Source organism: Coffea arabica, chromosome 10c, assembly GCF_036785885.1.
Source record: "Coffea arabica cultivar ET-39 chromosome 10c, Coffea Arabica ET-39 HiFi, whole genome shotgun sequence".
Lineage (NCBI taxonomy): Eukaryota > Viridiplantae > Streptophyta > Magnoliopsida > Gentianales > Rubiaceae > Coffea > Coffea arabica.
The window spans coordinates 9,103,031-9,117,889 of NC_092329.1; the positions used below are offsets into that span (position 1 = coordinate 9,103,031).

Consider the following 14,859-nt stretch of genomic DNA (forward strand, 5'->3'; position numbering starts at 1 on the left):
TAAAATCACGTGAAATAACCGAACAAGAACACCATTTAAACTCCAAATCCGTGGTAAGAGAGACAATAATGCCTTTACTCTCTGCTTTAAAGAAAAGAATCAGTTTTGCATCCAAAATGATAACCACAGTTAATTTTCTGTTTCAAAAACTTCTAGTGTGTATGTATTGACTCCTTTGATTGGGAATAAGTAGAGTGGTCATAATTTTATTAATTAATTTTGATGATTAAATTAAGAGGAAAAAAAAAAGAAACGTTGAGTCACTTCTACAATCAAATAATATATGAGATGAAGCCAAGTAAAACAATGCGCATATTGTAACAAAGGCAAGGATGTTAAAGAAAAACCTAAAGTCAGCAAAATTTGATTGGATGTTTGGTGGCTGCTTGCTTTTGAGATGATCATAGATTCTAGAGGATGCAAGTATGCCACGCGAGGTGAGGAAGATAAGAATCAATTATGAAGCTCGGCTCCCATCAACGGGTCACTATACGTGATTTCTTCTAAATTTAAATAAGTGTGCACATTACGCATCCATTTGGTCCGATGATAGTTCAGTTCCTATCGATTTCTCTAAGTTTCGTTGAGACTCTCCCTCTCTAGTGTAAATTAGAATAAAAGTAAAAATAAATTAAATTAGCTGTTGCCCTCTGGTTAAAAAAAAAAAAACCATGAAGCTTGGACAATGTACTAATGACTAATGATGTTAAATTGGAGCATGCGTGCATAAAAAGGCTGGCTTTTACGTTATTGACCTATCAGGGCATCAAAAGGATTGAAATGGGTGATATATATATATATATATATATATATATATTGTTGACACAATAATTGTTATTCTATTTTTATTTCTACTCTATACTATAGGTTACGGGTGAATTTAAAAAGATCATTGGAAAACTCAGAAAGGACTGAATGATCTTTGGTAGGGAAAGATCCAAAAAGATTATCCGGACGACCTTTCGAACCAGACAGGGTGCTGGTTCAATGTCTAGAAATCCTAAATTTGAAATCATTGAGAAGATATATTTGGTTCTTTATAGAAAACGTATGACGTATCCAGTTTGAGGTCACGAGCAATTTGGAACAATTTATTGCCGAGATTGTTTCGGATTACAAAAGCTATTTTTTTTTCCAGTATTCACTTTTTTCTTTTTAATGTATAAAATCACTAGTTCATTCAAAAAGGAAAAAAACAAGGGAAAGATGTGGGACAGTGTAACCCTTATGCGAAATTTCATGGAAGCTGTTTTTTGGATTGATGTAGATTTCTCAAAAAGTTGATTAATCGCTATCAACAAAAGCTTGTAGTAAGATTTTGTTGCCTATTGAAAAATCTAAATTCAAGAAACAAAAGCAACAAGAACAAGGAAAAAATAAAAACAAATTAATTTTTGAAATCAGAACCTAAAATCATGTGAAACAACCAAACAAGAACACCATTTAGGCTCCAAATCCATGGTGAGAGACAATCCCTTCAATGTCTACTTTAAGCCAAAAAAAAAAAAAATTTATAACTACAGTCAAGTTTCTGTTTCAACTACTTTTACTGCGTACTAGTTGACTACTTTAATTCTGTTTCCTCGATGAGCTGTCCTGATTTGATATAAATTTCACAGAACAATGTTTTGTGTCATGAAAAGAATCATTTCCTTGTTCGTATCAATAAATTTCCTGGATGCCCAAATCAATTTTTTTCAGCCCTGAAATTTTCCCATTCCTAGTTGCATGTATAAAGGTAAAAAAAACTGATGAATCTGTTTTGGTTTTACAGAAAGAGCCAACCAGCACCTTGAATGAGCCTATGGCTGCCACAGGAGTTCAGTTGCATATTGAAGCTGATCATGTAATTTTTTTTCCCTTCTTCCTCGTTAATCTGTGTTCAGATAGCAGAAATGAAACTTTTTTTCTGATGTCAATGCGATTATCATTACTTCTTGCAGGCTGTCATAGATAATGGTATAGTAAAAGTCACGTTATCAAATCCTGGGGGACTCTTGAGAGGAATAGAGTATGGTGGAATTGACAATGTGTTGGAACTTAACAACCAAGATTTGAATGGAGGGTATCATCTTGATTTTGTGGACGTAGAGAATATATTTGAGCTCATTTTTGCCGTAGAATTTTGGTGAAACTTTAGCACTTTTTATGGATGCAGATGCATCAGAAAGGATCAACTATTTCTCTATTTCTTGTGCTGTTTTCTGTTTTATGCCTTCATTCAACTATTAGCAAGTCTTATTTTCTTTTTGTTTAAATGAAACACAGCTGAACTCTCAACTATTGCAACCTTGAAGGGACTAATGCTTGATGCTTATGGAAATAACAGGTTCTGGGATCTCAACTGGAGTGAAGCAGGAAGTCCAGGCACCAGGGGTAAATTTGATACGTATGTCGTCCCTGATACTCCCTTTTTTTTTCATTCTTTTCTCTCAGAAGTCTAAAATTCGTCCCCTCTTTCTGTTGTCCTTGATGCCTTGTGTTTGTTTTTTCCTTCTATATACTCTCTCTGATTCCCTGCGGTATGCATGAGTTTATTTCTGCTAGAAGCAATGAATTTTTATTCTTTCTTGCTTCTCCTATTCCTTTCCTTTCTGGGTTAGAGTAGATGAGCCAAATTGAGTTTTCGGTTCTTTTCTCTTTGTGATATACCTTCAAATTTAGGCCATAAAGGCATTATTAGGGGGAAACCCCATATGTGCTATTAAATCAGGAAAATATTTGAGCTTGTCTGTTTCTATGCATCCTTTTCTGACAGTCAAAACCAAAAATCAAAGTGATTATACAGATGAGTATAATACATAACTCTACCAATTTTACACGGGAAAAAAAAAACTTTTTGTTGTTTTGCAGGATAGAAGGAACAAGTTTAAAGGTTATAGTGCAAACAGAGGATCAGGTTGAGCTCTCATTCACAAGAATCTGGAGCCCTTCAGTGAAAGGAGATCAGGCTCCTTTATCTATAGACAAAAGGTTTTACTTGTAGTCAATAACTTCCATTCATAATTTATCATTCTGATTCGTTGTGGTCACAGTGGAAGATGATCGTTGATAAAGAATTATTTGTAGGTTTGTTGTGCTTCGCGGTTTCTCTGGTTTTTACTCCTATGCCATATTTGAACACTTAAAGGACCTGCCTGGTTTCAATCTCAATACAACCAGGATTGCCTTCATGCTTAGGAAAGACAAGTAAGATATTTCATCCACCTTTCCTATCGTCCAAAAAAAAAACCATTAAATGGGATTTGCTAAAACACTCTAATTTAAAGTGGAGGAAAACTTTATATGATTTGTGCACAAATGAAATGAGTCAAATGAAAAATGCAGATCCTAAACCATCACAGTTTTACCTGGAAAACGACTTTTGCCAAATAGAATAATCTTCATTGATGATTATTTAACATTTAGCTGCACAGGACTACTGTGTGACAATGGTGCTTTTACATGCCAGGTTTCACTACATTGCCATAACTGATAACAGGCAAAGATTCATGCCACTTCCTGATGACAGGCTACCACCAAGAGGACAACAATTGGCCTACCCAGAAGCTGTGCTTCTTGTTGATCCAATAGAGCCAGAATTCAAAGGACAGGTACATCTGAGATTGGCCATAATGTTCTCCTAAAGTAAATTGACCGTCTAGCCTGTTTATTCCATTGATCACCTTCTAAACAGGTGGATGACAAGTATCAATACTCACTTGAGAACAAAGATAATCGAGTTCATGGATGGATATGTTTTGATCCACCTGTTGGCTTCTGGCAAATTACTCCCAGCAATGAGTTTCGAACTGGAGGACCACCCAAACAAGACCTAACCTCCCATGTCAATCCAACCACCCTAGCTGTAAGTTGCTGATGATGAAGGATTTTGCTGTTGGCTTTGAACAATTTTAGTTGCATCACTGATGGAGAAAAATAACACATGGTTCGTAAATAGAGCATACAGCTTCAAGCAATACATTTCATGTAGTCAAAGCAATAATATTTGACAGCTGAATGCGTCACACTTGTTTCTTTTTCTGTATTAAACTAGACTTAAGAAAATTTCAGGAGTAAAAGATCTTAAGCTCAAGCTCCAACAAGGTATAGATTATAGTTTTACATATTTGCATGTACTCCTCTCTCTCACTTGAGTCAATTGGTTTCAAGAGCATTCCACCTGTTTTTGGCGACTTTCACTTTCGACCCAAAAAAAAAAAAGATAAAACTTCAGAATAACTTGTATCAACGGTTCTAATTGTAGTTTTGCATCCTGATATTTAGATATTTGTAACTTCACATTATGCTGGGGAAGATCTTATTGTAAAATTTGAAGACGGAGAGGTGTGGAAGAAAGTCTTTGGACCTGTTTGTATATATCTTAATTCTGCGCCAAAGGGAGCAGAAGCACAAGATCTGTGGGACAATGCCAAAGAACAGGTGAGGCCTTGGCCCAATAAATTGTGTGACAATTTTTTATTTCTATATGAGGTGCTAGTTAAATTGATTTCCAGGTGAACAAAGAAGTTCAGTCATGGCCTTACACATTCCCAGCCTCCGAAGATTTCCCTAAGACTGATCAGAGGGGAACAGTTAGGGGTAATTTGCTAGTACAAGACAGGTTTGCATCATATGTTAGTTATAATCATATTAGTTTGTAGATAACGTTTGCCAAACTTGGTTATACAATCTACTAGTTTTGTCAATTCAGATTACAGATTCATGCTATTAAGTAATCTCTGTGTGTAGCTTGATGTATATACTTGTATTAGTCATTCTAAATATATAAACAGTAGTAATACTAGAAATATAGTCATGCTTAGCAATAAACTTATTCTGAACTGAGTAGGTGTGTTAACAAGGAAGCTATGCCAGCAGCAGGCGCATATGTTGGGTTAGCACCCCCTGGAAATGCCGGGTCCTGGCAGAGGGAGAACAAGGTATTTAGTCTTGAAAACCATGTCAGATTATCAGTCCTTCTGAAACTTAGGTTGTATTTTCTTAGTTCAAATCAGGTGCTGATAGTTGTGGCATTTTCTAACTCTACCAGGGCTATCAATTTTGGACAACAGTCGACCAAAGTGGCTCATTTGCCATTAGCCATATACGTCCTGGTGACTATAACCTTTATGCTTGGGTGCCTGGATTTATTGGAGACTATGAGTATGATGCTGCAATCAGCATATCACCAGGTCTCAAATAATTTGAATGAACTTTGAATTGGAATTTATGACATTGTTCTGACCAGTGGCATAATTCTTAAAGCAGGGTCCAACATTGATGTTGGTGAGCTCGTTTATGAGCCTCCAAGAGATGGTCCTACATTGTGGGAGATCGGCATTCCTGATCGCTCTGCTGCAGAATTTTATGTTCCTGATCCAAATCCAAAGTATATCAATCCACTTTATGTTAATCATCCAGATAAGTGAGTTCTTCTTCCTGCTTGTACAAGTATGCATATCCAAGTCCGGTAAGTGGCTACTCATCAAGCCATTATACCCTATACGTCAAAAAAAGAACAGCTGGACTATTACTTATTTACTTCTTGCTTGAAGAGTTGGTGCTTAACTATTTTCATGCATGGAGACTAATGGAAAACTCCATATCTTGACATTATTTCTGTCATTGCATATCAATTCCTGACGATTATCTCCTTTTGCAGGTTCAGGCAGTACGGATTATGGGAGAGATATGCAGAACTATACCCTGAAGAAGACTTGGTCTACACTGTCGATGTCAGTGACTATAAGAAAGACTGGTTCTTTGCTCAAGTTAACAGGTGATCCAGCCATTTGATTCCAATTTCAAATAATCGAAATCTTAACAAAATGGATTACCTTTTCTTTTTACAAGAACTCCACATCTGTTAGTATAATGGTGGTTATAGTTGCACTATATTAACTTGGATCAGTCTGGCTCACCAAAACAAGAAAATTCTTAAACATGGCTAACTAGATCAGTTACAAAGTACTTGTAGAAATAAAGTTTTTATACATATTAATTAAGTTTCTGGTCTACAAAACCATTGATCAACTCTATATTAATTCCCTTATGGTTGTTGTGTAGGAAAGTAGGTGAGGGCACCTATACGAGCACAACTTGGCAAATCAAGTTCAAGATCGACAATGTTGATCAAACTGAAACCTATAAGTTGAGGATTGCACTTGCATCTGCACACAATTCTGACTTGCAGGTAATATTCATTCTTTCATGTGTTTATCATGTGAATGCAAAGACCTAATACACACCAGCAAATTGCAGTCCAGAGGGCAAAGGGACCCTTCATCTACTTTTTTGACTCATTACTAAACCTTGAGACTAAAGTTTGACATTTCTTTGAAGGTTCGGGTCAATGATGAAATGGCAAATCCACCTTTGTTTTCAAGTGGAGTAATTGGTACAGACAATGCGATAGCAAGGCATGGAATTCATGGCCTATATTGGCTGTTCAATATTGACATACCAGGTTCTGAACTCTTGGAAGGGGATAATACTATCTTTTTGACGCAAGCAAAAAGCAGCAGTCCTTTCCAGGGAATTATGTATGACTACATTCGTTTGGAAGGACCCTTATCATTGAATCCCTAACAAAATTTAGTGTACATTATCTTGGTATAGAAAGTTTTAATGATCATTATTCATATTTTGTATTGAACCTAAAAGGCTAAAACTGGTTCAGCAACTAGGTCAGATGAAATCATTTTTGATGGAGTTATCCTTGTGTGTTTCCATTTTTTCCATTCTGCTCTTGTTTTTGCACCCTTGTTGAGGGAATAATTCTCACTGTATTCCTGTAGCTATACAACTTGATGTCCTACGGAAAGGTACAACTGTCTGGTTTTCCCTATGGAATTATGCATTATAGTTGATTCCAAACATGGATTTGAATTGGTGTGCTTAAAGTGGCAACTAACACTCCCTAAAAAAAAGTGCTAACACCTACACTCCCTAAAATCAAGATTCATACTTTTTACTGTATATATAGCAATGATAATGATTGTTTCTTTTTTCTGCCTAAAGCATACTAACCACTTTTCAACATTTAGCTATAGTGGTGTGCTTATATTGGCAGCTAACGAGTTCAATGTGCATGAAGTGGCAAATGATTCAATATTGTGTAATCTGTAGCTGATAAACCGCTGCAATGATTGTGCTTGTAATAGAAAGAAAGGGCTGATGGGAACTGGAAAGAATTTGCAAATCTATATCTTCAGCTACATAAGACTTGTGTAATGTTCAAACATTCTTTTCTTGTCACTAGTAATAGTTCACGTGCTTTTGTACGTGATTGTAATATCTTAAAATATATTATTCTTTAGATACTAAAAATTTTTTATGAAACTTTAATCATCAACATCATAGTATAGTATTTTTATGTTTTTTTTTAAGTTAGTTACTTTTAAAAATTTTATTAAATGAAAAGAGACTAAAAACATTCTAATGTAATTGACATGTCCTTTAGGATTGAATTTGGAAGCATGAAGCAAACACTTGTTGATTTATAGCTTGAACTCTAACATATGAAATATTGATAACATCATATTTTACCAAAATTATTGTATATTTATGATTCTATTGCATATAAACCACAATCATCACAATTTTTTGTAAACGAAGAATATAATTAAGTTAGAAAAATAAACATACATGTAATTTGAATTCTTTGTATTACGTTAATTCTATTTTTGTCAATAATGGAATATAAATGATCCACCAGGTAAAGTTTTTTTGGCTTGCACATTTTGACAATTAAAATTTTATATATAGAGATAGTTGGAGTTTTTCTATTTTTTTTCTTTTATTCATATTATTAGCAAAATATCCAATGTGAAGCAAAAGCAAAAAAGTCTACTTTTTTCATATGAGCACAATATTTTTGGTTTTAGTATCAGTTTTTTTTATGACCAAGGAATTGGAATGAGAATTGCGGCTAATTAACAATTTTAATATTAATTTTTTGTATGTTGCAGTGTTTTTTTTTAATTCCAACTTTTAATCCATAACTGATATCATTATTATCAATTATTGGAATGCACTAAATTTGTCTAATTACAATTATCACCATAAATGAAATTTACTTAATTTTAAATCTTTTCATTTCATAATTGTTTCCATTATTCACTAATATTACAATACAATAAATATATCTAATCATTAGAAAAATAAGGGTATTTTGGACATCACCAAAATCAATTTGGATATCATTTTTATTTTATCATTCTTCACTTTAAATGTACGCTTATTATAATTCTTATTTTATCATTGGAGATGGCTTCTGGCTTGATGTTTGGATTTGATTTGCTCAAACCAATACAAATGAAGCATTACTATATTATTGTCAATAACAATGTTTGTCTGCCTCTGAATATCAATGATTTGGATGTTGTCTTTGTAATTATTGTATTCTACCTTTTTAATTCATTTGCTATTTACTTTATGTCATTTTATAATAGTTTTCAATTTTTTTAAAAATTTTTCTTGTTTTGATCGGTTGCTATTAATGATAATACTGGTTTGTATGGTGCTCTTTCAGATTTCTTTTTTTAGTTTAATACTGCTATTTCAGTTATAAAGGTGTCATCATTTTTTGTATATTGAAATTCCATCGGGTGTAACATGAAAAATTCTTCATATTGGTAAAAAGTGCATAATTATAAATACTCGTGATATTTGTATGAAGATATACATATAAAAAAGGATTCTCTTCTCCTTGTATGTTTCTTCATTTTCTAGAGAGTATCTATTTTTCGAAATTAATTTCTTTTATACAATCTCAACTACTTACTAATGAGAAATTTTTCATGCTTCAATTAAGAAATTTTGATACGTATAATAACTTGAGATGGAGTCCAACAGTAGGTAAATAGTTTTTAATGATCAATTTTTAATTATAATTATCAATACTATTAAGATGTAATCAATTGTAGTGTTTCATTTTTTTTAATTAGTGCCAGTCACATTAAAATGTAATAATTCTAAGTAAAGGACATAAAGGTAATTTAGAAATAACAAAAATTACGATAAAAAAGTACTTGCACTTGCACTCCCTAATACCAAGATTCGTACTTTTTTATATATTACTGATAATGATTGTTTCTTTTTTCTGCCTAAAGCATACAAACCACTTTTCAACATTTAGCTATTTTATATTCCGTATGACGCTTCCAGCTCCACATTTGGCTATTCGTTGTCGTTGAAGATAGAGTTGTCGTTGACGTTAAGGGAAAAACTGGAATGAGAAAATACTCCTCCAGCATAATAAAAGCAACCGATTCTTGACTACTGAATAAGCCTGAAGCAGACTCAAGTCTAGTGGCTATCGTGCATCAAAAGTTATGATATTACGTTTGCTTTTCGATCTACAAAATTTTGCATTCTTAATCTCATATATTTTCTTCAACTGGAGAGAAATATAGGGCCCTGAGGTGTCAGGTGGTGGTCTGGGAAAGAGGTCTATGGCTGCAGCGGTTCAACTGCGTATTCAAGATGATCAAGTATTGTATATCATTTTACTATTGTATATATAATTTTTTATCGAGTTATTCCAATATATTATGGTATAAAAAGTTCAACTTTTTGCACATTATTCCGTCTACTTGTCTAAGATATCAAACATTACTTTAGACTCTTCCACTTCCATTTGACTCATTGTCAGGAAATTTGGAAGTATCCATGTTCACAACCATGAAAGTTTAGAAAAACTGCAAGAGAAAGGGAAAGTTTGTTGAGTAGGAGTGGGTGTAGATTTACATTAGAAAGCTTCAAAATTCAAAGAACTGAAGAAGTTAGATTTGGTATCTAGGATGTTCAGAAAGTTACATATATATGAGATGCTTGTTGCTGCATTGCTGAGGGGAAAGCCAAGAAAGAATCAATAGCATACAAGTTTATAATCTCCATCATAATCTTAATTCGGCTGTGGATCGATCACTTAATTAGCTGTACATGTTAATATCTACAGATGATCAGAAAGAACTGAAGAAGTTAATATTAGAAAGCTTCAAACTTCAAAGAACTGAAGAAGTTAGATTTGGTATCTAGGATGTTCAGAAAGTTACACATATATGAGATGCTTGTTGCTATATTGCCGAGGGGCTTTAGATGCGGGAAAGCCAAGAAAGAATCAATACCATACAAGTTTATAATCTCCATCATAATCTTAATTCTGCTGTGGATCGATGACTTAATTAGCTGTACATGTTAATATCTACAGATGATCAGTACTATCTTCCACACAGGTGGTGTTAACGAATGGAATACTCCAACTCACTCTAACAAATCCAGGGGGGAATCTCATTGAAATCCAGTATTGTGGAATTGACAATTTGCTTGAGCTTAGTAATCCAAACTTGAGAGGAGGGTAAGCTAAGCTATTCCTAATGCTAAGTTACTGGACTATAACAGAAATAAAGTACGAGACCTTGTTGAGATTTAACTTCTTCTATCGAGTCAACAGATTCTGGGACCTGAACTGGAGTGAAGCTGGAAGTGCAGGGACAAGAGGAAAATTTGATACGTAAAATTCTGCTTCCGTGACCCCTCGCATTCTTTATTCTTCGATTGATCTTTCAAGATCATATATTTACCACACAGATCATGATCCCATATGCATCTTATGCAATGGTTTAAGGATGATTTCCAAGAGTTGATGCTGAGTTGCATGGAAATAAATGAGTATAACACAATGGTTCACAATCTAATGATTTGATTATTGTGCAGAATTGAAGGAACCACTTTCAGAGTTGTGGTTGAAACCGATGAACAAGTGGAGCTTTCTTTCACAAGGATGTGGGATCCTTCGCTTCAGGGTGATCATGCCCCATTAAGCATAGACAAAAGGTGCATTCTTGTTCTAAAACAGCACACGAGAGTAAAAGACAGAATTTTGACTCTATTCTGATAAAAATTGTAGGTTCATATTGTTTCGTGGTTGCTCAGGCTTCTACTCTTATGCCATTTATGAACGCAATGAGGATATGCCTGCATTCAACCTCAACGAGACCAGGATTGCTTTCATGCTCAATATACAAAAGTAGCCTTACCTGCAGATTTTTACTTGTTTCTCTAAATATTTTTATCTTAGCTCACATGTCTCACTGAATATGTATTCTGAACATAAATGAGTAACTCAGCATCAAAATCTAGTTTTCTGGTACCAATTAAATGCCTTGATTACGGAAATGAACAACAAACGTTTTTCCATTTCCTTTTTTTTTCTTTTTGGGTGAGCGCTAATAACATGACTTAATAGTATTGGCAGTAATGGAGGTTAAGAGGATTAGTTGATGCAGAGACGGATACTGATCAGCAAAAAGATTGAAGTTAACCGCAATTTTATTCTGCATTGCAAACTAGGTTTCGTTACATGGCTATATCAGATGACAGGCAAAGGTACATGCCCCTTCCTGATGATAGATTACCTCCAAGGGGTGAAGAACTTGCTTTTCCGGAAGCTGTCAGACTTGTCGATCCTATCGAACCAGAATTTAAAGGAGAAGTACTCAACCAAATCTGATTTCTTAAACAACATCACTGCTCTCTGAACCAAAATTGAAAGCAGTTTCTTTGTTCTACCACTTTTTCCACATATCTGATCCTTGGTTTCATTATGACATAATGTCATGTCTACTGAGTACTATCCACTGATGAGCAGGTCGATGACAAGTACGAGTACTCATGTGAGAACAAAGATAATCAAGTGCATGGATTTATTTGCCTTGAACCACCAGTAGGATTCTGGCAAATTACTCCAAGCAATGAGTTCAGGACTGGAGGGCCAACCAAGCAGGACCTCACCTCTCATGTCAACCCAACCACCCTTGCTGTATGTAACTAACTTACAATCTAATCCTATTAACAGCTGACAGAGTGATCCAAACCAAGATAGTATTGCTAATAAATAACTACTCTATTAGATGTTTGTTAGCACTCATTATGGAGGAACTGATTTGGTGGTCAAATTTGGCGAAGGCGAGCCGTGGAAGAAAGTTTTTGGTCCTGTTTTCATCTATCTCAACTCTGCATCAGATGAAAATGAGGCATTTAAACTGTGGGATGATGCCAAACGACAGGTTAAACCTTAAACACTCAACTGCTTACCTCAAAATACATTTCCAAGAATAGAGCATGAAAACAATGAAGCTGACATTCTTTGGTTTAGATGAACCAAGAAGTTGAAAGCTGGCCATATGGTTTCCCAGCTTCAGAAGATTTTCCAAAAGCTGATCAACGAGGTACTGTAAGTGGCAACCTACTGGTGCGAGACAGGTATAGGAATCTCTTAGCAGAAGTCTAGGAATGTCCATCAATAGGAATCCTCAGGCTCAGATTATGCAACATGACCATTTAGTTATTCACCACCATCTCTTGAAGTTAGAAGTAGATTTATTGATTATCTGTGAAAAATCGTACCTTGGCAAGGTACACAAGTGAGGAGCTCATAGTAGCAGATGGTGCCTATGTGGGGTTGGCTCCTCCCGGAGAGATTGGGTCATTTCAAAAAGAATGCAAGGTAATACTATTTGAGAGATGATAATGCCAATCGCATCTATCAATATTGAAGACTATCTTTTGGCATTGATTTACTATCAGGGCTACCAATTCTGGACAAGAGCTGATAGCCAGGGCTATTTCTCAATCAACAATGTCTCCCCCGCTACATATAATCTCTACGCTTGGGTTCCGGGCTTTATTGGAGATTATCGAAGTGAATCCACAATAACCATTACTGCAGGTCATACTACAATTCAGAATTTGGCAGGGCAACAAATTTCTTAATTTCTTTTTCAGTTTGTCAATCATACGTTCTCACTTGTGACCAACAAATGTTAACAATGCAGGCTGTGAGGTAGAGCTGGGAGATCTTGTATTTGAACCACCAAGAGACGGGCCAACATTGTGGGAAATTGGCATCCCTGATCGTTCTGCCGCAGAGTTCTATTTTCCTGATCCTAATCCACTGTACATCAATAAGCTGTACCTAAATCTTCCAGCAGACAGGTCATTTATCTTCCTAGTTCAATTTATAAGTATGATAGCTAAGTGGCCATTTTTATACTCCACATTAAAATTGTCTTTTTACTTTTGCAACTCAGAATTTTCAATAACAATTGTTTTTTTTTTTGGGGACAGGTTTAGGCAATATGGCTTGTGGGAGAGATATGCAGACCTATATCCTGATGGAGATTTGGTATACACAGTTGGCACCAGTGATTACCGAAAAGATTGGTTTTATGCTCATGTAAACAGGTACAATCTTTTGCTTAGCCTCATTTTAGCAATAACATGGAACCATACCTGAAAGGTCCATTTCACAGGAGATGCCTAATGTCTCAATTTATATATCTTGGATGTCAGAAAAATAGGTGAGAATATCTTTCAATCAACAACATGGCAAGTAAACTTTGAAGTTGACAATGTTGTTCAAACTGGAACTTACAAACTGAGAATTGCACTCTGCTCAGCTACTTATTCTGAGTTGCAGGTACAGATGAAGATATCTTAGTTTTCTCCCATTTCTTGATGAATACAAGAGATAAAAACTTATTGTATGTTATCCTAACTTTTTTATCAACAATTTCTCTTAGGTGAGGGTTAATGATCCAGATGCAAATCCACCCCATTTCACCAGTGGATTAATAGGAAGTGATAATGCGATTGCAAGACATGGGGTCCATGGGCTATATTGGCTGTTTAACATCGACATACCGGAATCTCAACTCCGGCAAGGCTACAATGTCATATACCTCACACAAGCAAAAAATGACACTGCTCTCCATGGGATTATGTATGACTATATCCGCATGGAGTGTCCTGAACCAGACACTATTCCCATGAAATAACTTTCTAGTCTTTAGACAAAGAAAGCTTGGTACTAAGATCTATCAAATTTGTACATCACTAAGAAATTTCTGCACCGAGACATCTCTTGCATCAGCAAGTAATATGCCCCTTGAAAATTATGCATAAGAGCATAACATTTGTTCCATGTCTATATCATCGTAATGACTTTACATGCATGCATCATAGTCCACAATATTTTGCATAAACTGAAAGAGGACACACTGAAGATCAGACAAATAAACGCACAAGACAAAGTTTAATAGGATTTATCAAGTTTCTTCTTGGTACTTTCAGCTTCATCGGCAGCATCAACTTGCATCTTTGAAGCCAACAGATCAGCTTCCGTAGCTTCATGCTCATCCTTGGCAGTCATTTTCTTTGCCTGCATCCACCAATAAACTACTATCACACTCGAAAATTTCACAGCTACATGTAATTTTTTGTGTGGGGTGGGAGCATCTACAAAAAGCAAGCTACCAGTACCTGTCCAACAACAATTCCTTTGATGTAGCGGAAACCTTCTTGTAATGAAGTTGTGAAGGAAAGGCATTCTCTTCTGATATTAGAAGCTACTGAACCTTCATGATGCTTTCTCTTGGGAGTGACTTCTTGTTGTGTTGCTGCAGATTCTACTTCTTCCATGATCCAATTTTTTTTCCTGATCTGGTCTTTCTTTGTCTATCTTTCTCTTGCGGGCAAGAAAGTATGGTTTGCTGATCTCAGTTGAGAGGAGGTGTAGATTGCCAGCATGCAAGAGCAAAGGCATCAGAATTTGCCACGTTTTTTTGCCAAGTAACGTGAGGTGGCTAGTTTCCACCGGTTGAGAGTCTCAATAATTGATAAGAGCCCATTGTGTCAGAATAAATTAGCAAATTAGGTCCGAATCAGGCATCAAACCCCTAATTTCCATCATCAACATCAATGATCAATATCAACACGAACTATATTCATAATCACACGTAAAAAACCCATCCCTCAAAAAAAAATTTTTTTGGGGATTGGGGAGTGTGAGGGAAGGGACATATGCAAAAACAC

At 35.4% G+C, this 14,859-nt stretch overlaps 3 protein-coding genes across 5 annotated transcripts; 2 read left to right on the plus strand and 1 right to left on the minus strand.

The window, feature by feature from the left end:
• Positions 1-1,661: 1,661 nt before the first annotated feature.
• Positions 1,662-6,860, plus strand: LOC113714698 (uncharacterized). 2 transcript variants are annotated; one of them, XM_027238700.2, is made up of 15 exons: positions 1,662-1,846; positions 1,944-2,065; positions 2,330-2,389; positions 2,854-2,973; positions 3,070-3,189; positions 3,452-3,593; positions 3,677-3,847; positions 4,267-4,422; positions 4,497-4,603; positions 4,832-4,922; positions 5,033-5,174; positions 5,251-5,407; positions 5,645-5,761; positions 6,049-6,175; positions 6,325-6,860. In XM_027238700.2, exons 1-15 carry the CDS (start codon positions 1,679-1,681, stop codon positions 6,568-6,570), a joined length of 2,046 nt encoding a protein of 681 aa, XP_027094501.1. In that variant the 5' UTR covers positions 1,662-1,678; the 3' UTR covers positions 6,571-6,860. The 2 variants fall into 2 exon arrangements, with proteins under 2 accessions (XP_027094501.1, XP_027094502.1); XM_027238701.2 differs by having other exon boundaries at positions 4,515-4,603.
• A 2,434-nt stretch (positions 6,861-9,294) lies between these two features.
• Positions 9,295-13,975, plus strand: LOC113714699 (uncharacterized). 2 transcript variants are annotated; one of them, XM_027238703.2, is made up of 15 exons: positions 9,295-9,476; positions 10,221-10,342; positions 10,439-10,498; positions 10,702-10,821; positions 10,895-11,014; positions 11,338-11,479; positions 11,636-11,806; positions 11,898-12,053; positions 12,143-12,249; positions 12,403-12,493; positions 12,574-12,715; positions 12,822-12,981; positions 13,114-13,230; positions 13,339-13,465; positions 13,569-13,975. In XM_027238703.2, exons 1-15 carry the CDS (start codon positions 9,438-9,440, stop codon positions 13,821-13,823), a joined length of 1,929 nt encoding a protein of 642 aa, XP_027094504.1. In that variant the 5' UTR covers positions 9,295-9,437; the 3' UTR covers positions 13,824-13,975. The 2 variants fall into 2 exon arrangements, with proteins under 2 accessions (XP_027094504.1, XP_071924608.1); XM_072068507.1 differs by lacking the exon at positions 10,895-11,014.
• On the minus strand, positions 13,941-14,549 carry LOC113714700 (uncharacterized). Its single transcript, XM_027238705.2, has 2 exons — positions 14,308-14,549; positions 13,941-14,206 (listed from the first exon to the last, which is right to left on the minus strand). The coding sequence occupies exons 1-2, from the start codon at positions 14,464-14,466 to the stop codon at positions 14,081-14,083; spliced, it is 285 nt and encodes a 94-aa protein (XP_027094506.1). The 5' UTR covers positions 14,467-14,549; the 3' UTR covers positions 13,941-14,080.
• Positions 14,550-14,859: the final 310 nt, after the last annotated feature.